General features: G+C 47.1%; 1 protein-coding gene across 1 annotated transcript; it reads left to right on the top strand.

Annotated features, from left to right (window-relative positions):
* The first annotated feature begins 848 nt into the window (after positions 1–848).
* Positions 849–14,831, top strand: LOC122752794 (immunoglobulin superfamily DCC subclass member 3-like). Its single transcript, XM_043999708.1, has 14 exons — positions 849–894; positions 3,635–3,946; positions 4,198–4,342; positions 4,436–4,566; positions 6,623–6,760; positions 7,010–7,168; positions 7,945–8,110; positions 8,529–8,779; positions 12,869–13,033; positions 13,156–13,344; positions 13,492–13,599; positions 13,844–13,991; positions 14,462–14,585; positions 14,802–14,831. Exons 1-14 carry the CDS (start codon positions 849–851, stop codon positions 14,829–14,831), a joined length of 2,112 nt encoding a protein of 703 aa, XP_043855643.1.
* Positions 14,832–21,140: the final 6,309 nt, after the last annotated feature.

Raw genomic sequence — 21,140 nt, 5'->3', positions numbered from 1 at the left:
TGCTAGCTCCCGCCTCTCGGCCCCCTGCTTGGCCCCGGCCCATTGTCCTGACAAGAATGGAAAGAACAGCTTTGGAGAGTGATACTATGAGTGTGTGGAGGGGGTGGAGGGAGGAGGTAGCCAGGCTGTGACGAGACTAATGGGATCAACTCTTGGCCTTCCACCTCAATCACCCAACTCAGCACCCGGGACAGCAACTCTGTCTGGAGGGGGAGGGGATCCAAGAGCCCCATTTTCCCAGGGACTCCCCCAACCAAAACCTTAGATCCCCTCCAGCTTCTTAAAAATAGTAGAGAGATGGTCTTGGGGACCACAGGAGTCCCCAGCTGTCACTCCTTTACTTCAATTTTGTCAAAACTTCAAGAGGGTGTTGGGGGCGGGTCTAGGAAGGATGGAGGGTGGGGTTCCTGAAGCTGAGAAAGAGGCGGGTCTGAACCCCCAACTTTACCCCAGTCCTATTGGACCCCTCCCCTTTCCTCCTTCCCTCCCCAATTGTCTCTGTCTGGGTCCTAGCTCAGGGGGGAGGGGACTGGGGATGGAGGGGTGGGGTGGGTGGGAAGGAAGGTATGAGACCGAAGGCAGAGACAGACACTGTTTAAGAGAGGACGGACGAAAGGCTAGGAGCCTCTAGCCCCAGCTCCCAGAACTCGGCCCCCCTCCACACCCCAGGCCCCCTAGAAGCAAGACCAGAAGCTCCCCACCCCTGCATCCCCTGGTGTCCCCCCTCCCACAAGTGTGGGCACGGACAGTCCAGGGTTCTCCAGGCTGAAGGCAGCAGAACCAGGGCTGGCAGGGGAAGGCAGTGACTGCCTGGGGACCAGGAGGGGGGCCGAAGCAGGGCCTGGGCCATGGGGTTGTGGCTGCTTGGACTGCTACTGCTGCTGCAGGACTGGGGTAAGGAGAATTGGGGGAGCAGATAGAGTAACGAGGGAATGGTTCAAAGGCAGAGAAAGAGATGGGGGGAAATGGAGAAAATGAAGGAGGTGATTAGAGAGAAGGAAAGGAGGGGAATGGGGAGGAAGGGAGAGGAATGGGAGGAGAGATAAGGACAGGGGAAAAGATGTAGCAAAAAAAAAGAGAAAATGGAGTATATGAGTGAAGAGAAAAAAGGGAAAGAGATGAGGAAAAAAGGGAAGAGATAAGAAAATGGAGAAAGCTGGGAAGATGAGGAGTAACTAACTGTATCTTATCTAAAGGTCATATCTCCCCCCAACAAGTGTGCTGAACACAGTCATTACTCAACAAATATTTGTTGATAGCTGAATATGTATTATTATTAGTACTAATCTCATTCTCATGGAGTTCAGATAGTGATTGTCCTAGGATAAACTGTTATCTGGCTATTATTCTTTCATATTTAATGTTCTTTGGATTATTGAGCAGGTGGGTAAAATAATTGGTTTTTTGTCATTATAATATGATCGTTAAAGTATTATTATTATCTCAAACTCATCCAGTTTAGTGTAGTTCAAGTAGAAATAATCTAAGGACAAGTTGCTATCCTGCTATTATTCTTATATATTTAATGTTATGCAGACATATTGTTGTTGTTATATCTGGAAAAGAGATCAGGAAAAGGAAAGATCTGAGGAAGAAGATTAGAGAATGAGGGAATGGCAGCTGAAGAGACATGGAGAGTGCAGTATAAGGGAAGTGAAGGAAAGGAAGGGACAGGTTGAGGGTAAAGGAAAAAATCAGGGTAGAAAGAAAAGGGAAAATCTGAGGTGGGGGCAAAGGGCAGGTAGCATAATCCTGGGCTCCAGGGGCCAGGGTAAAAGGCAGAAGAAGGAGCGTAGGGAGTCTACTCAGAGGAACAACCACTGTTCAGGGGTTGGGAGGAATAGAAAGGGACTGAGGACCAGGTGGGGTGGGTGAGGAAGCGTTTAGGAAGGCAAGAGAAGAGGAAACCAGAATGAGGAGTTAAGGAGAGGGAAGAGGAAAGATCCTCACTGCAGGAGTAGCTGAAGGATTTAGGAAGAGCCAGGCCAGGCTAGCTTCAGTTTACAGATTCATGGCTTTTCTTGGTCCCAGTTCCCAGAGATCAAATTTCACAAAGGGAAAATGTTCTGTAGGGAAGAAAAAGGATGTGGGGTCTAGGACTGAGGAGAAACAGGGCTTTCAAGTCTAATTTCAAGATTAAGTCCTAGCTACTTGCCTAAACTTCAAGTGTCCCCCGCCTCTTCATTTGTATGTAAGTCTTTGTGAGTCTAGTTCGTTGTGAATCCAAGTGGAGGTCAGGTACACCTCCAGGCTTCTGTCTGTATCTTTGTGTAGAGATGTGTGAGAATGTTACTCCACGAGGACAGAGGTCACTTTTTTTTTTGTTGTTGTTGTCATCATTCCTATTTTTTTGTGTGTATGAGGCAATTGGGGTTAAGTGACTTGCCTAGGGTCACACAGCTAGTAAATGTTAAGTGTCTGAGGCCGGATTTGAACTCAGGTCCTCCTGAATCCAGGGCCGGTGCTCTATCTACTGAGCCACCTAGCTGCCCCCAGAGGTCACTTTTAATCTAAACTTTGTACCTCGTCTAGTGCCTAGCACAGTGCTCTGCACACAGTAGCCACTTATTAAACGTTTGTTGAATAGAATTGAATGCATGTCCATGGGTGACTCTTTCGATGTGATTGTGCTTGCTCATTTGTGCACATATGTAGGTAAGTGTGAAAGGAAGTGTGTATCGGAAATTGTACTTTCGTTTTTTGTGGATGTCTTGTGTGCCTGTCTCTACATTTATTTTCCCATAAATGTAGGTGTTTCTCTGTGTGTTCAGATGCCAGTGTGTGTATTTGTGTGCCTAAGTGTGCCCTTGCTCTGCCTAGCATTGCCTAGATAGAGGTGGGGTGGGGGGGACGAGGAGGGGTGTCAAGGGAGTCCTGGGAAGATGACCTCGTGGGCAGACAGGCAGATGGGCCGGCGGGGGAGGGAGGGGGCAGACCCCATTGTCCCAGGGGGGAGCACAATGCCCATGGCTCGGGCCCCTGACCCTGCCATTGTGCCTGCACCGCCCCCTCCCCGTTGCCAGGGCGCGGCTGAAAGAGGCCATCAATCAAGGCGCGCCCAGCCCCAGCCCAGGCCCTGTTTCTTTCAGCCCTAGCCCCCCAATCCCAGCTCCCCATCCTCAGTCCTTATCCCCAGCTCATGGTCCTGTCCCAGCCAACCCTTGCCCCAACCCCAGCTTCTCCTTTACACTGTCTTCAATCCAAACCACACCCACACATACACCTAGCTCTTAGTTTCCTCATACCCCTAACCTCAGCCCTTCCCCCCAACTTCCAGTTTCCAATGATAGCAACCCCAGTTCCTCCACTTCTCCTATTTCAATAACTTTTCTGTTATGAATTTCCAAGTTCACCTCTGCCTTAAACTTATACCTCTGCTCCGCTGCTTCTTCTAAAATATAATTTTTGAGTTCCTATTCCTTTTTAGCCTCTATTTACCTCATTGTCTTCTCAGGGTCAAGACTATAGGAGAAGAACCAAGGCGAAGGCCCACAAGACCTTTCTCCAGGTCTAGTGAGCCTAACTTCATACAGAAGAAAGAAGGGACTATGTGGGAAGAAGAGAAGGGGCTGAGGGGACACAGATTTTCAGAAGGATCCTGGCAATACCCACTGAGCCTACCCATTCCCTACAGGTGAAGCGGGAGGTTCTGAGCTGGCCTTCGTGCAGGAGCCAGGGGACGTGGTGGCACTGAGAGAACACCCACTGCTGCTGAGGTGTCAGGTGGAAGGAGAGCCGCCCATCACCATCTCCTGGCAGCGAGATGGGATACCTCTGGGAAATAATAGTGGTGCCACCCTGATGCCAGATGGATCTCTTCACCTTGGGGGTTTCCCCAACCACCATCCCCCTCAGGGATCATCTGCTAGTGTCCATGAGTACAACTGTATGGCTCAAAACCGCTATGGACGGTTGGTGAGCCGGAGGGCACGGGTGCAGCTGGCAAGTGAGTGGACTTGGTGTGCCTGGGGTAGAGGCTGGGCCACAAGGGATCTCTCTATGGGTTTGAGCACTGGGATTGAAATAGGGCATGTGACTGGGAAGGGTAGACTAGGAAAAGTGGGGTCACTGGGGAAGGATCAGAGGTTTCTGAATAGCTGGAGATGGAGCGAGACCATGGGATCAACTGGGGTTAGTGGCTTGGAGCAAGGGACTCTGGAGGGCGGGGTTCAGGTGTCTGAACCTTTATCTTCCTAGGTCTATCTCGATTTCACCAACACCCTGAGTCCATGGTGGTAGAGCAAGGAGGTGTTGCCCGTTTCCAGTGCCTGATCCGAGGAGTACCCGAGCCAACTATCTCCTGGGAACACAACCGAACTGCCTTGAGCCCTACCAACCACAGGTAAACAGAAAGGACCTGAAATTGAGGGGATACTATAGGGAGAGGGTCAGTGTCTGGAGGGTACCTTAATAATTTGTCCATCACCTCTGGCAGGTTCACCTTACTACCTGCAGGCATTCTGCAGATCACAAATGTTGGGCAGTCTGATATAGGCACCTACCGATGTGTGGCACACAATGTAGCCAGTACTCGCTACAGCCAGGAGGCCCAACTTGCACTGAGCGGTAAGGACTCAGCACAGAAAACAGACTGGAAACCTAGGGTGCTGTCCTTCCACCCCCACCCCAGCCAAGGCAGAGATGAGGAGAGAGCTGGATCTCTCTGTGTGATTTTTGGATGTGTGACTGGGTGCTTGTAACCTTTTGAGCTAGAAAGGACCTCAGAAGGCATCTAATTCAATTTCCTCATCTTACAAATGTGACTAACTGTGAGTGTGTAATTGTGACTGACTGTAAGAGAAATTATGGTGCATGGAACTGTATGTATGTCTGGGTGTGTTTGCACGGCACTTTCCTCCTATCTGGAGATTGGAGGGCCTGGGGTTGGTGACAGGAGAATAAGAAGACCACTCAAAAGAGAGATGTGGACAAGGATGTGGGGAGACTGTTTAAAGGAGAAGGCTGAGGGTAAGGAATGGAGTTGAAATCAGGGTACAGACACTTCTGCAGCCAGGGCCTGAATATTTAGAGGCAGGGGTCCTATGGACAGATCAGATTTGTAATGTCCCCCTGTGCCAAGGCTCCTTCCCTCCTCCCCCCCAAATTCCATATCAGGCAAGCCGATGGAATCTCTAATAAAGGATAGAATCACTGAATAAGTATACCCATTCTATTGGAGAAAAGGCAACCAGGTTTCTCTAAGGGGAAATCATGCCTAACTAATCTATTAGAATTCTTCAATGAGCTAAATATGCATGTGAATAAAGGAAAGCCAGTGGATATAATCTATTTAGACTTTCAAAAAGCCTCTGACAAGATTTTACTCCAAAGGGTATTTTAAAAATTGAGTCACTATGGGATTTTTTTTTGGGGGGGGGGAACAAACGATTTTGTCAAGGATAGGAAACTGAGACATAAAACAAAGTATAGGAATAAATGGACACTTCTCTGTATAGAGAAGAATTGCAGAATGAGGTTAGATAATGCTAGAACTTCTTTCAACAAAGGGAGAAAATGCACAGCGAAATCCAGAGATTGACACTAAATTCTCCTAGTGAAATGGCAGGCATAAATTGCAGGAGGATCTCAGGAGGCTCTGTGAGTGGTTAGGAAAGTGGCAGCTGACTTTTCACCTTGTGGTGATGCAAATAGCGGGGGAAAAACATCTATTTCTAAGTAAACAGGATGAGCAGACTCTGGAGGAATCAGTGATGCCCTAGGAAATAGATCCAAGAATCATTATAGACTATTCCCTGGATATACCTGAACAGTACTATTCTCCATCAACAAGGGACAAGAAGGGGCAGCTAGGTGGCACAGTGGATAGAGCACCGGCCCTGGATTCAGGAGTACCTGAGTTCAAATCCGGCCTCAGACACTTGATACTTACTAGCTGTGTGACCCTGGGCAGGTCACTTAACCCCAATTGCCTCACTTAAAAAAAAAAAAATTAACAAATTTTTTTAAAATTTAGGTACAGGGGCAGCTAGGTGGCACAGTGGATAGAGCACTGGCCCTGGATTCAGGAGTACCTGAGTTCAAATCCGGTCTCAGACACTTAACACTTACTAGCTGTGTGACCCTGGGCAAGTCACTTAACCCCAATTGCCTCACTAAAATAAATAAATAAAATAAAAAAATTAGGTACATTCATAAATGAGGATCAGTCCCAACTTGTGAAAGTGAAATAAGGTGGGACAACTCCCCTCCACCTCCATAACCTTTGGGGTAGAACACAGGCTGGGGGCTTCTTCCCATGCCAGGGAACCTCCCTTATGGGCTAAGCATACTGTTTCCCATTGTAAACTGCATTCTCCTTTCCCTCCTCCTTTCCATCAGCTTTACCTGGAACTGGCTTAGGGGTTCAAAGTTTCTGAGGTTTCCATTACCCCCTTTTGTCTTCCTGCTTTCTCCCTACAGTTCCCTTGCTTTGAGCTGGATGAGCTACAACCCAGCTTGGATATTGGGGAATGGCTGCGGGAAGGTCTGAAAAATATTGTAGAGTTGGGGGTATCAGGGCAGGGAGTAAAAATGCCCTTAGCTGGGTGCCCTTTAGGAAAGGCATGGGGGGAAAGCTGTTCCCCTCCCTCACTCCATCCCTTATTCTCTTGGCCCCTGGCAGTGTCTCCCCTGCGGCTGCTTCAGGAACCAGAGATTCTATCGGGGCCTCAGAACCTGACCCTCACCGTGCACCAGACTGCAGTGCTAGAGTGCATTGCTACAGGCCACCCCCGCCCCCTAGTCTCCTGGAGTCGCCTGGGTAACAGTGGGGAGCTGGGGTGGGGGTGGGGAGGTGGTTAGGGGAAGGGACACAGAATCACTCCTACAGGATCCCTTTTTCCAATATCCTCCTTTCTTTTTCCTTTATAGCTTCCAAATCTCTCCTCATTCCTCTTCGGTCAACCATCCCAGACCTACTCCTTCTCTTTCAATTTGCCTCCAGCCCTTTGCCCCACAGGGAAGGGGGTTGTTGTCATGGTGACCTTGACTTCCATCCCCTTTCTTCTAGATGGTCGTTCCATTGGGGTGGAAGGAATCCAGGTCCTGGGAACTGGGAACCTGATGATCTCAGATGTGTCTGTTCAGCACTCCGGAGTATATGTCTGTGCTGCCAACCGACCGGGCACCAGGGTCCGGCGAACAGCTCAGGGGGTCCTTCTGGTGCAGGGTGAGCAGCGCCAGCCAAAGGATGCATCAGAAAGGGGGAGAGTGGGAGTGTAGTAGGCAGAGAGAGAAGAGATCAGAACAGGTTAGTGGTGTACAGCCAAGGAAGGAAACCTGCCTTCATGCCAGGTTCTGACACTTAACTTTGACTTTGGGCAAGTCACCTAATCTATTTTGGCTTCCTTTTCCCCATCTTTAAAATGATGACGCTGGTACCCACATTACTATTAAATCGGGTTGCTGTGAGGAAAGCGCTTTATAAACCTCAAAGCGGGCCAGAAATGTGAACTTCTGTCATTGTGTGACCTCGAATGAGTCAGATACCCAAAGCTCTGGGTCTCACAACCTCTTGCTTGTTGGCTCATTTGCTCACTTGCCTGCCTGCCCTTGGCAGGAGGAGAGAGGCAGAGGCGGGAGGTGGGGGGAGGTCCCTGCAGAGCCCTTGGCTCCCCTGACCTCTCAGAGCAGCCTGGACGGCCTGGCTGCAAAAGTGATGGATGGGCGCCCGGGGCAATGAGATGCAGCCCTGAGCCCTGAATGCAGCAGCTGGAGCTCCAGCCGGTTCCCACAGCCTGGATGGGGCAGGACATCAGGCTGGAGGGACAGCTGAGCCTCCAGCCTCCTCCTCTCTCAGACTGGAACACAGTCCCAGATCCCTGGTGGTCTCCAAGCAGAATTTCTGACTTCCATCCTAAGCTTGTGCAGGGAAAGGAAAAAAGAAAAGAGGAAGGAGGGTTAAGGGACAGGGTAGTAGCCTCTCCTATTTCCTATCCTTTTCAGCCCCTCCAGAGTTTGTCCAGTGGCCACAGTCTGTGTCAAAGCCCCCTGGCAGCAGTGCCATCTTCACATGTGTGGCCCAAGGTGTTCCTGAACCCCGGCTCATCTGGCTGAAGAACGGAAAGGTCCTGAGCCCCGGAGATAATGTCAGGCTCACTCACAACAACAGGTTAATGTGCCTTCCCACCGACCTACAGTCACAACTCCATAGCTAATTGCCCCAATACAATGTACATCCATACAACTACCAAAAACTGCTTCTAATACATACACATCCATACAACCACAGGTATCCTGACACACATTAACCACAGTTGACACAATGCAAACCACATCCACACAACCACAGGTAAATCTAACCTTTCCATACACGTACAGACAACCACAGATAGTCCATCCACCCATACAATCACAGGAAAACCCCCTACTTCTTTTCTTCCCCTCATCCCCATTAAAAAGAGAGAGAGACAGGAGGGACTACAACCCCTTGGAAGAAAGAGCCTTTTTAAAGAGGAGACACAGACGGGAGGATTCTTGTGCCTGAATAGAAACAATGTGCCACCACTACTTCTGTATCTCTCTTCTAGCACACTGATGTTGGCTGGTGTCACAGCAGAAGATGAAGCCATCTACCAGTGCATAGCAGAGAACAGTGCAGGCTCTAACCAGGCCAGTGCCCGCCTGGCTGTGACTGGAGCCCCAGAGCCACCCCCTGTTCCCCAAGGTCTCCGGGCCTCTGCCCTCTCCACATCCACCATCCGAGTTTCCTGGGAACCTCCTTCTTTTGGCGACAATCCCAGTATCATCGGCTATGTGCTACATCTTCAGCCTGAGGGAGGTGGGCAGAGGTGGCAGGGTGTGGGTGGTAGGGAGAGGAAACAAGACCAGAAACAGGTTCAGTGGAAATAGCAGTAAGATAGGGAGTCAAAAGACCTAGGGTCTAGTCCTGGCTCTGCTATGTTTAGAAGTCTGATCTTATTATGCAAGTCATATCCTTGGACTGAATCTAGAGTCATAGCTTCCAAGAAGTGATTCAAAAAAGTGACAGTCCTGTTGTACTCTGATCTGATCAATATCCACCTGGAATCTTGGGTTCAGTTCTGATGGCCACAGTTTAGGAAGGACAGTAATAACTGAGAGAATCTTCACTTGGGACTGATAAAGATGGTGAAGGTACTTGAATTCATGCTATATGACTGGTTGAAGAAACTAGAGGCGTTTTAGCCCAGAGAAGAGATTATTCATGGGGAGATGATGGACAAATTTAGGACTTGTCTAAGGAAAAGCTTCCTACCACTAGAGTTGTCCAAAAATTAAATTAACTGCCTTCAGAGGCCATGGCTTTCCCTTGCCTGGAGGCTTTCAAGCAAAGGCTGGATATCACCTGTCTGGGATATTGGGGAGGGGATTCTAGTTTAGATGCAATTTGGACCAGATGGCCTCTGAGGTCCTTTTCAACTCTGAAATTCAATGATTCCCCTTTCTGGGCCTCAGTTTCCCCACCTAAAAAGTGAGGTTGTGCTGGATGATCTCTAAGGTCCTAACCATTTCAGAAATTCAGTGTCACTTGTCTATTCAATCAATCACTAAGCATTCATTAAAACACAGTGTCAGGCACTGTGCTAATTAATTACTGGGGCTGCAAAGACAAAAGGGAAAGTAGTCCTTGACCATAGGGAGTTTATAATTTAGCCAGGGAAAACAACATCTGTATATATAGGTTTGTATAAAACAGAAGATAATCTGGTGCGTGTGTAGGAAGATATTAGCATCTGTGGGGATCAGGAAAGGCTTCCTGCAGAAGGTGATTCTGGAATTAAGACTTGAAAGAAGCTAAGGATTCATAGAGTCAGAAGTGAGGACAGAGTGTATTCTGGGCATAAGGGAGAACCACTGCAAAGGTAAGGTGACCCAGTGATGGAAGGTCCATTTGGTCAGGCAGTAATGTTTATGAAAGGAAGTGAGATGGGTTGGGGTCAGCTCATAAAGAGTCACAACGGAGGAGGTTTATACTTTATCAGGCAGGGAGGTATTGGGGCTTATAGAGTAGGGGAGTGGCATGGTTAGAATCATTTTAGCAGTGGTGTGGAGAGTGGAGATTGGAAGAGGAAGAGATCTGAGACTAATATGGAAGCTGATGAGGAGGTGTCTAGACCAGGGTGGTGGCTGGAAGAAAGGGAAATGGAATGCAATGCTACAAATCTAATCCACTTCACAAATGTCATTTTACGGGGGCAGCTAGGTGGTACAGTGGCTAAAGCACTGGCTCTGGATTCAGAAGGACCTGAGTTCAAATCCGCCCTCAGACACTTGACACTTACCAGCTGTGTGACCCTGGGCAAGTCACTTAACCCTCATTGCCCTGCAAAAATTAAAAAAAACAAAACAAAAAAACCCCAAATGTCATTTTAGCCTCCATGATATATGAGAGACAGAGAGTCATAAAAACCAAGAGAGACAGAGTCATAAAAATCAAGAGGGACTGAGAGACTCCAACAAAGACAGAGACAGAGACAGAGATACAGAGACAGACAGAGATAGAGACACACAGAGAGACGGTGAAACAGGAATCCAGGATGAAAAGGTGGTCCACAATGTCAAATGCTACAGACTGGTAAGGAAGGATGAGGGTTGAGATGATCTTTACTGGATCCCTGTTGCCTTCAGAACAAAGTTCAAACTCCTTAGCATGTCACTTAAGGCCCTCCATAATCTGACCCCCAATCTTTTTTTCTAGACTTAGTTCCCAATGCTTCCCTCTGTGTACCCTCAATATATCACTCACTGGACACTTGACAGATATAACTAGACCTGGTTTGCATTTGATGTCCTTTTTTATATATCCATCTCCCTTAGCTTTTTTTTTTTTTTTTTTTAGTGAGGCAATTGGGGTTAAGTGACTTGCCCAGGGTCACACAGCTAGTAAGTGTTAAGTGTCTGAGGCCGGATTTAAACTCAGGTCCTCCTGACTCCAGGGCTGGTGCTCTATCCGCTGTGCCACCTAGCTGCCCTCCCTTAGCTTTCTGAATGAAATTCAACCAACATAGCCCCACAAAACAACAACAAAAAAAGAAATTCAACCAACATTTATTTAGGTGCATGGCATTATACTAGCTGCTGAGGATACAAATATAAAAGAAGGTGAAACCTTTTCTTTCAGGGAGCTTTTAAGATACAAAAAAGACAGAGCTCCAAACAAAATTCTCTAGGAAAACTTGAAGAGGGAGAAATAATTTTCAGCTAGGGTAGAGATTGGGAAACAGTAAGAAAGTGGCACTTGACCTGGGCCTTGAAGAAAGAAAATTTCAACAGAGATAAAGAGGGAGTAAATTCTTGTACTGGGGAACAGTCTGTGCAAATTCATGAGATAGAAGAAAGTGCAGGACACTTCTGCTGACAGTATAATTCAGTATCTTCATCAGTCAGATGAAGTCAGATGACTCCAAATTTGAGTCCTGGTTCCCCTACTTAGGACTTAGTGACCTTGAACAATTTACTTCCTCATGGTTTCCACATCTCTAAAATGAGGAGCTTGGAGAAGCTAATCTCTAAAGTTTTCTCTAGCTCTAAATTTATGACTGAGGAACAAGAAATAGTCCATCCAGTCTACCTGGGATGTAAATACAGGTGGAAAAGTAGGTTGGAACCAAATTCTAGAGGGCCTGACATGCGGATTAAGGATTGTGTAGTTTATCTTCTTGTGGTACTAAAAAGCTCCTGGAGTTTTTTAAACTGTGAAGTCAGCCATTAGGAAAAGAATTGTGGCAGGTCTGAAGGATAGATTGGAGAAGACTAAAAATAACAGTTTATAACTAAGAGTGCTTTAAGGTACTTTTCTCTTGAAAGTCAAAGGAAGTAGGCAATACAAATATGATTAGCTCCATTTTATGGATGAGGAAAAAGAAAACTCAGACATTGGTTATATAAATCAGTAAGTGTTTGAGGCAAGATTTGAACCTGTTTCCTGACTTCCAGGACAACACCATCCATCTTGCCACATAGCTCTCAAGAAGAGAAACTGAAATGAGGAAGTTGAGGACAGAGGTAATGAAAGATTGAACTAGGGTGGTGTTGGTGTGAATGAAAATGAAGGAGATGAATGGATGAATAAAATAACATTTATTAAGTGCTAACTATGTGCTAGACACCAGCACCAGGAGATACAAATATGTGCAAGTCAGTGTCTGCCCTTAAACAGTTAAAATTCTAATGAGGGAAGAGAACCCATCCAGGGGAACTAGAAGGAGGAGTTGCTGCCATCATGCATGGTTTGGAATTGGCTGTGAAGTGATGTGGAGGTCTATTTCCAGACAAGATTAGGTAAAAGCTCACCTATCCAAGCATAGGGCCCAAGAGGCAGAATTCAGGATCCAGTGGAAAGGTGATGAGAATGGTCAATGTGAAGGCTGCACGGCTGAGGAAGATATGAGACTTGTTGTGGAGGTAGAATTAACAGGTGATCGAGGCAATGAAGGAGAAAAGTAAAAAATGACTTCAAGATTTCAAGCCTGGATGACTTGGTAGTACAATCAAAAAAATAAGAGGGGAGGGCTAGGGTGTTGTTTTTTTGGCCGGGGCAGGGGGCGGAGAAGGAAAGATGAATTCCGTTTGGGACATGGTAAATAAGAGGTACTAGTAGACATTCAAATGATGTCCAGGAGGCAATTTGAAGATGTGGGTCTGGAGTTTGTAATAAATCAGACTGGATATTTAGTTCCTAGCTGTTATCTTCATAGTTAATTGAAGCCATGGGAATGGATGAGATTGCCAAGGTTTTGAAAAAGCATAGCAAGAAGGCAAAAGAGCTGAGTCCTGGGAATTATCCACACTCAAAGGGAGGGAAGAGAAGTGATGGGGGACACATAAAGGGGAAGTGTGGAAGGATGGACACAGGTACCAAGTTACTCCTTCTTCATCCCTCTTTCAGAGCCACCTGGCAGGGAATTACAGGAAGCCGTGAGCAAAGGGACCTTTGAACATGTTTTCACCAACCTGGAGCCAGCTACCACCTATTCCATCCGTCTTCGGGCATATTCTGATGAGGGTGCTAGCCATGACTCTCCTCCCGTACATATCACCACCATGGGCAATGGTGGGTAAACTCAGACCCCACCTTTCTCCCTAACTGTCACCCCAATCCCAGTTTCTTCTACTCCCTCCCCAGTTTGATGAAGTCTATTATTGCCCCAACTCAACCAGCCTGTCTTCTTGCAGCTCCTGCAGCCTTTGGCTTCTACACCAAAGTGCTCAATGCCACCTCAGTTCAGGCCTCCTGGGAGCTGCCTTCCCAGCCTGGGCTCGTCCAAGGCTTCAAGCTCTTCCACAGAAAGCTACCAGCTGCTCATTTTGAGGGACCCCTCCTTCTAGCCAGAAGTGCCAGTTCATTCCTCTACACTGACCTAGGTGAGACTCAGCCCCTGGGCTGAGTTGCAGTGTTGTGCTCCAACGGTGCACCATTCTTGCCTCGCTGGAAGCTCAAATTTCCTCTCCATATTTCCCCAGCTAACCTATTCACCTCTCCTCTTATTGCTAACATTTTTTCCCCTCCAGAGCCTGCTGCCTTGTATGAGATCAAGCTCCAGGCCTTCAACGGAAATGGGGATGGAAACAGCACAGTCCGTTTTGTCTCAATGCGTGATGCCTTGACAGCAGACACAGGTGTGTGGGGCCTGGAAAAAACCAGGGGGACAGTGTTGTTATAGGGAAGGAGGTGCTTTTGTTCCCCTCTGGAGAGCACCTTGGCTAAGCTTCTCTCCCCCTATTCCTTGGGGATTACAAAAAAAAGTTCTTGCAACACTGCTGTTGTTGAGGTTGGTAAAGGGTGGGGGAATGGAAAGGAGGTCCACTCCTCCCTACATCAGGCATCCTGATAGGGATTGTTACCTTGTGCCTTGTACCACAGATCCCAAGGCTGGATGCCCCTGCCGCCAGGATGGGGAAACCCCATTCATGGAGAACACCTCTGGCATGGGGGTGTTCGTGGGCATCCATGTGGGCTTTGCTGCCCTCATCATCTGTCTCCTCTGCCTCCTCCTGGGCTGGCGCCATAGGTAAGGAAGAGTGGAGCTTGAGGGGAGGAGATGATGCATGTAAAGCCAAATTACTCTATAAGCCTCAGCTATTGAGACATGGAGTGGTTTGATGGAAAGAACACTAGACCTGAAGTCACCAGACTCGAGTTCCAAATCTGGCTCTAACAACCACTAGTGGACTGATCTTGGGCAATGTACAACTTCTCTGGGAATCAGTTTCTTCATAGGTAAAATAATATTTGTGCTACCTACTTGGTAAGACCTGGTTGACAGGATGGAAATGCTTTGTATAAGCTTCATTAGTGCTATATGTTCCTGTGGGCTGTGTGAGAGAGAGTATGTGTATAGGGGAACAGTTATTTACTGGGATAGAAGTGGGGGAAAAATAAGTAGAAGGGATGAACCAAGTCACTTTTTATTCCTGTAGAGTTGGGAGAAATGTGGAACGGGGGCTGAGGATATAGTTAACCTTTCTACCTGGTCTTCAGTTTCTTATGTAGGAAAGGGTCTGGGGAGCACTGGACTGTACCCTCAGCCTCTGCTGACAGGGCTTCACTAGGACAGCTGGAGAGTGGAGGAAAACCTGGAGAGAGGATTGAGCTCATTTCCCAGGTAAAAGGATGGGAGGTGGTTGGTAGCTCAGAGAGATATACAAGGACGAAATGAAATAAGCATTTATTAAGTGCCTGTGTGTGCCAGAACTGTGCTCAGCACTTTATGAATACCTCATTTGATTCCCCACAACCTTGTGGAGTAGGGATTGGAAGGGGCCACCTAGAGCAGAAACCCTGGTGCTTTGAATCCCTTCTTCCCTATCTTCCTCTCTAGGTCACTGTGGAGCAACAGTCAGCAGCCTAGGGGGCTTCCTCTCCCCTGTCTACCCTGAAAAACTACAGAACCACCAAAGAATCTACCTCACCCTACCCTACTTCCAGAGTCAGGACAGAACCAAAGCTACCTCAGCCCCTGGGTAGGGCAAGGAGAGAAAGATTTCTCACTGTGTAATGGGAATTTTGGGGGCCAGGTTATGTCTCTCCCCACCACACCAAATACTCTAAAGTCAAACCATTCTCATGGGAGTGGTCCTCCCAGAAACTCCTCTTCCCTAATCCAGAATGTCTTGATCAGACTATGACTCTGCCCAAAGATGTATAGCTTTAAGGGGTCCCCCACAAATAGGGGAGATGGACCAAGGGGCTCCATCGTCACATTCCTCTCTATTCTACAACCAGAGCCTTTCCCCTCTCCTCCTCTTATTCCACTTCCCTCTTCTTCCTGTGATTAAGTGAAGGAGATGAATCAGTTCTCTGACCTGGACACCCAGGAATCTCTTCTCAAAGCTCAGCAGTTCAAATGCTTCAGTGTGGTCCAAGGTGTGGCTTTTCCCAGAACCTAGTCATTGTGTGTGCACACGTGCTCCCATATGTTCAGCACATCTTCCCAAGCAACCAAAAACACTCCAAACCCTCAATGGAGGTTTGGGGGGGAGGGGTAAAGGTATCATCCTGCCCCATAATCCAAAGCTGTGGCCTTCTCTGAAGGCCCTTATCTTTCTTCTCTCCCATTTGATTTCTATTTTTGAAAGCAGAGAATTTAGTTTGAGTCAGGTTTGGTTTTTGCAAGCATAGAATGAATGCAGGGGCTGTGGGCAGCTCCTCCGGGGGAAAAATATTATTTCCCCCCTCCTGTGCCATCAGTGCCAACTTTGGGGGCATAGAGGTACCTTTGCAGCCCTTCCCTTCCCCAAACATCCTTCTTGACCCCAAAGCCAAAGCCTTCACATCCTAAGCCCAGCCCTTCACCCACTTTTCTACACCGTTCCCCAGTATCATGCCAAAAAATCCTGGGGAGGATGAACAGGGCTTAGGAGTGTGTCCTACCCAAACTTTGTGCTCATAGAGATTTTGCCGAGCAATGCTAGTACCAATGAAAAGCTTCCAACAAAATCAGTCCCAGGAACTCCAAGCCACTGCACACACCCTTCAACACAGGGGCAGAAGCAGCTTGATCCAAGAATGGTGTGGAGGCAGACTGGAATAGTGGTACCCAAGTCCCTGGAGTAGCTTGGGACTACAGCTTTGTTGGAAATAAAAGCCAAAATGGAGAACACAATCAAGAGTCAAGTCTATGCTCAAAAGCAGAAAGGAACATTTTGGAGGGTGAAGTGTCAGGGGTTTGTTTGTTTGAAAAAAGTAGAGTATGACAATGGGTTCTTTAGTTTTGGGAGTAACTGGAAAGAGTCACTCAGGGAGATGGTGTCCTCTCCTCACCCGGGTATCAAGGGCTTTTGATTTAAAGAGCTATGGGATTGCAGGGGATATCTTATCTTCTTCCACTTACTTGTCACTGAGACTTGTTTGACTTTGTGTTGTGTTATTCTAACAAAGTATTCTTACAAAAAGCAATATTGTTATTCAAAAGATGTGAGCTGGTATGAGAACAAGGCAGGAGGGAGGTGTCGAGTAAACAGGGCAGGTGTAGGCAGTAAAGTATGGCAGATGAAATTTCACCTTTTGCTTACCAGACAGCAGAGTACAATGTGGAGACAGGCTAGGCAAAATTATCCAATTTATTCCTGCATGCTCCTGGATAGAGGGGTGACTATTGCTTTTCACCCTCCCAATCCCAATCCCCATGCCCAAACCATCAATCACAGGAAAAGTTTAGAAACCATTCCTTTCTTTATTAAACATAGCTTGCAAGTGATAAATATTACAAAGTTTTTTTTTTCTTTTAATCCTTTCTCCAAAAATTAGCTTATTATTTGAATCTGTCACTGCAGAAGCGCTTGGCAGTATCTGAAACAGATGGGGGTGTATTTGTCCTTTTGAAAACCAGTTTCTATTGGTCTTAGTCTTTTTATTTCTTTCCCAAACACAATGCAGAAAATAAAAATGAAGAGGCAAAATAAGGAAACTTAGAGTTGTGCAAAAGGGTCTTGCTCCCCCCTCCTGCCTGCCCCTACATAAGGAAGGGCATCTCCTAATCCCTCAACTTCTACCCCACCCCATATGCCCCACCCACTGCCTCCAGACATCATCTAGTCAAGAACTTGGAGGAAGCGGATGGTGAGCATCTCAGTCTGCAATGTTGGGGGTGGGATGGGGTACACCTTGGTCATCTAAGGGGTGAAGTAGGAAGAAAAGATGTAATTCTCCTCTAACAAGGAGTCAGTATTCAAGGTGCTATGATCTCCGAAGATAGTGGGATTGTAGAGTATATGAGAAACACTTCTACAGCCAGCCCTGACTAGAAACTTAAGGGCATTTGTATCCATCCCCAAGGCTGGTCAAATAACCTTGGGGGAGGAGGAGAGGGGAGATCATGGATGATTGTATCTCACTGGTGTCTCAAAACTCATGTGAAAGGATCACCACCGTTCTAGCCGTCTCCCAGACACAACTCTGCTGCCAATCTAGAGATGCCATCTTGAATGGACCACTGGACACCAGATTCTTCCTCCCTGGCTCATTCTAACTTGTTACTCCCTCCCCTTCTGGAGGTGGTATTTGGGGAGGGGCAAGATATATTTTATCAATCGATCTAGTCCAAACTCGTTTTAATTTTGTCTGAAGTTATCCAACAGAAATCAAGATTAGAACTCATCTCTTGACTTCCTCTCATCACTCTAGCCCTCCTCCTCTTTATGAGGGGCTCTCTTAACTCTGCTTCAACCATCTCCACTCCAGCAAGAGCCATGAGCTTCCCAGCTCAGCTGAGGCCTTCATCTCAATTCATTCTGATCACAGGTGTTAGTGCTCAACTGAACATGGTACTGCATTATATGAAACCCTCCTAGGATGACAATGAGAAGAGTTTCTTCCTACTTATCCCACATTTCCTCCCCTACCAACTTTCATAAGACAATTAGCCCAGGTTCTTTCCTCTGGATAATGTTTTTAGGGTGTGGGGTATGGGGGAGATCTCTGGTGTAAGAAAATCTGACACTGTGGTTTGTTATATAGTAGGTATATTGTATATATGCTGATGCAATCAGAGGAAAAAAAACAGTGCAAATACAATTACAGTTCATAATACTTGGTTTCAATGCCCCCTGGGAACTGTTCCGTTCCTCAGCTACCTCCCAAGTCCCCCAGCATCCCCCACTTCCCCCAGAGTGTCAACCTAATGCTGGGAAAGGAGGTGGGGCAGCTGGGGTGGGGGGAGGGCTCTGCCAAGGCAGTGCTGGTGACCTGGAGGGGCTGCTCCAGGGTGGGGAGGCAAGGCACAGTTGGGGGGGAGGGGGGGCATCTCCAAAGCGGGGTGGGGATTCAGGGGAGCCAGCTGCCAAACTGGCCTATCCCCTTGCCCCATCATCCACAGCCCTGCCTCCTAACCCCCAGAAACCCTTTTGCACGGATCATACACAAACGGGCACAGTACAAAATGACGTAACACAGTTTCACAATATCCATGGCTAGGGCTTTTTTTTCCACTTTTTTCATGTTTTTTTTTCTACACAATGTACAATTCTTCCTTTTTAAATGGATCAAGAAATAGCTTATATACACGAATGAGTCCTTGTTATAACATCTCGGCAGCAAATATCATAAGCTAATGAAGATCTCATTGGGAGAGGGAACTTGGGCTTGGAGAAAAGGGAAGGAGTGGGGAGGGAAGAAGGGTTATGCTTTTAGGATTAGGGAAGGTGGGATAGAGGGATCAAAAGTAAAATATCAAGAAGCATCTTTACAAAGCAGTTCTACAGCTAATTCCTTTAAAAAGGGAAAGGAAAGGAAACCAAAGCAGGAAAACACTTATCTGCATCTTAAAAAAAAAAGACCGAGAAAAATAGGAAGGGAAAGGAGAAAGAGGGAAAGAAGAAAAAAGAAAAGAGAAAGGAAAAGAGAATGAGAGGCAAAGCAGGGAAGAGAGAAAAGAGAAGAGAGAAATTTCTACCATACATGACATCCAAAATGTGGAAAAAGATACTTATTCCAGGGACAGGTCGGGGACTGGATGCTATGGTCAATGACAAAATTAAAATGGGACTTCAGTTCTCACTTTTTACTTTCCATCAGAGGCCTCTTGCCCCTACTCCATTCCTAGTTTCCAGGGAGCAGGCGCTGCCTATAGCCTGCTGGTCCCAGTTTCCCCCAAGCACTTCTAGAGATTAGTGTGGGGAGAAGCCATGCAAAACTGGTGCACCCCTCAAAATACCTCCACATTGAGCTCCAGGCTTCAGAATTAACGGAAGACTCCCAGAATAAAGGGTATTTTCTTCCTTCCTTAAGATAAGGGATGCCCTGAAGGACCTCAGCTCAGTGTCCACATAGTGCAGGGCCACAGGTGACTTTAGATACCTGGGACTTAGAAGATGTGGTGATGGGAGGTTATAAGGGATCTTGGAAGGGGAGAGTGGAGACAAAAGGAATCAGTGATGAAAGAGAGAATTTGAGGATAAAGGAAGGGGAGGAAAGATGGAGGGCTAACACTTTACCATGATTCAGAAGACCATATTGGCCAATCCACCCAACACTAATATCTGAAGGAATGGGGGTGGGGAGGAAAGCTGGGGCCAGTGGAACAAGAACCAAACCTCGGCTGACAAGCAGAGGATCACAGATCTCTATGATCAACAAGCAGCATCTGTAGCTTGATCTTGAAGAAGAGGAAAGTAGGGAAGACATGCTGCATTTCTCCCTCCACCATATCACATCATTTCCCTCTCCCTGGAAGTAGGTACTAGACTACAGGTCTGCCTTCATGCAAAATCACCTTATACACCCATTTCCAAGGCCAATACGGTGGTTAGCTGGTTCCTACAGTAGGGAGCTAAATTCAAGGCTGGGATTGCCACCAGCCACATGGTATTGCACATTCTTTTTTTTCCTTACTTTTAATCTCAAATGACACACCTGGGCACCTTGTACCTCTGGGCTGGGGGACTTGGATACATGACAGAAATGGCACTTTATCATGTGTTTGTGTCAGGGTGGAAGGTGGAGAGGGGAAGGAGAGGCTAGAGAGACATGCCACATGGCAAGATGACATAAGAAAAACGTTAAAAAAAAAACTTCCAATTTTGTGGAAGAGAGAGAAAAACAAAACCAAACTATTCATCCAGTGCTTTCAAAGCACAGAGAGCAAAGAAAAGATGTAAGAATATATATTTATATATATATAGAATTTTAAAATAATCCCAGAGCCCACCCAACACTATTCCCCCCACCCCCACCCCATTTACAGTCAGGGGGCATCACACACCCCATCAGACAACACTCGCAACAACAACCCCATCACTACCGGTTACTAGCTTCTAGCTTCCAGATCCTTTCACCACCAGGGAGTCCAGACACAGGCTGTATCTTTGCCCCTCTATTAAGTGCTCAATGGATTTTGGGGAGAAGGAAGAAAAAAAACTGGGGGAGGCCCGTGGGGCCAGTACAATCACCCGAAATAGCACGGGGTGTCAGGAGTGGGTGGAAGACCAAAGCCTGGTCCCAGCTCCTTTATCCCTATTCCAAACACCAAAAGCCTTTTGGGGGAATGTGTAGTCTTTTCTTTCTTTCATTAACTTTTAAAAGTGCCTGTTTTTTCAGGGGGGGGGGCAATCCTGGCTGGTTTTGGGAGCAAGGTCAGGACCTCACACTCCTTCCCCATGCTTTTCTTTTGGGCATGCTATATTAAGGGGACCTCTGGAAGTTTATTAGAGCTAGAAGGGTGTGTGTTTGAGGGCAGCACACCTCAAAGAAAGCCTGGCACCTTCCCATCCCCCTTGATCCAAAAGGTGGGCAGACTGGGTGCTAACTTCCTCCCCCCATTCCCAGAATGACATTGCACAATTCAATTCATTTCTACATTAGTAGCGATTCCCAAACAAAACAAAAACAAAAACAAAACTAATAGAGTTCTGAAAATACTTTAAAAACCAACTTTAGATCTCAGAAGCAGCCTCTGAAGTTGGTTTTGAAGTGAGACATTTGGCTTGGTGCAAGAACAAATCTGCCAAGGGCATGGTTAGGATGAGGCTCCCACCAGGGTAGGAAACCTTTCCTTCCCATACCCTCCATATTCAGGAGGTCAAAGGGAGAGAAGCCAGACTGCAAAGTGAAGCCACCTTACCTTCATGTAGAAAACCCCTTCTGCTCTTCCTTCCTCCATGACCATTCCTCCCCTTCCCCAATTTACTCACTCCCATTCCAACTTCCAGGGCCCCCAGTCAAA

Source organism: Dromiciops gliroides, chromosome 4 (genome assembly GCF_019393635.1).
Source record: "Dromiciops gliroides isolate mDroGli1 chromosome 4, mDroGli1.pri, whole genome shotgun sequence".
NCBI classification, from domain to species: domain Eukaryota; kingdom Metazoa; phylum Chordata; class Mammalia; order Microbiotheria; family Microbiotheriidae; genus Dromiciops; species Dromiciops gliroides.
Note: the sequence above shows the minus strand (reverse complement) of the source record. Positions and strands in the feature narration are given on the sequence as shown.

Bases quoted from the DNA above. Each gene is read 5' to 3' on its own strand.
- LOC122752794 (XM_043999708.1), top strand. From the start codon at position 849: ATGGGGTTGTGGCTGCTTGGACTGCTACTGCTGCTGCAGGACTGGG. The intron at 4,343-4,435 runs GTAAACAGAAAG...CACCTCTGGCAG, and splicing joins TTGAGCCCTACCAACCACAG to GTTCACCTTACTACCTGCAG. The intron at 4,567-6,622 runs GTAAGGACTCAG...GGCCCCTGGCAG, and splicing joins GGCCCAACTTGCACTGAGCG to TGTCTCCCCTGCGGCTGCTT.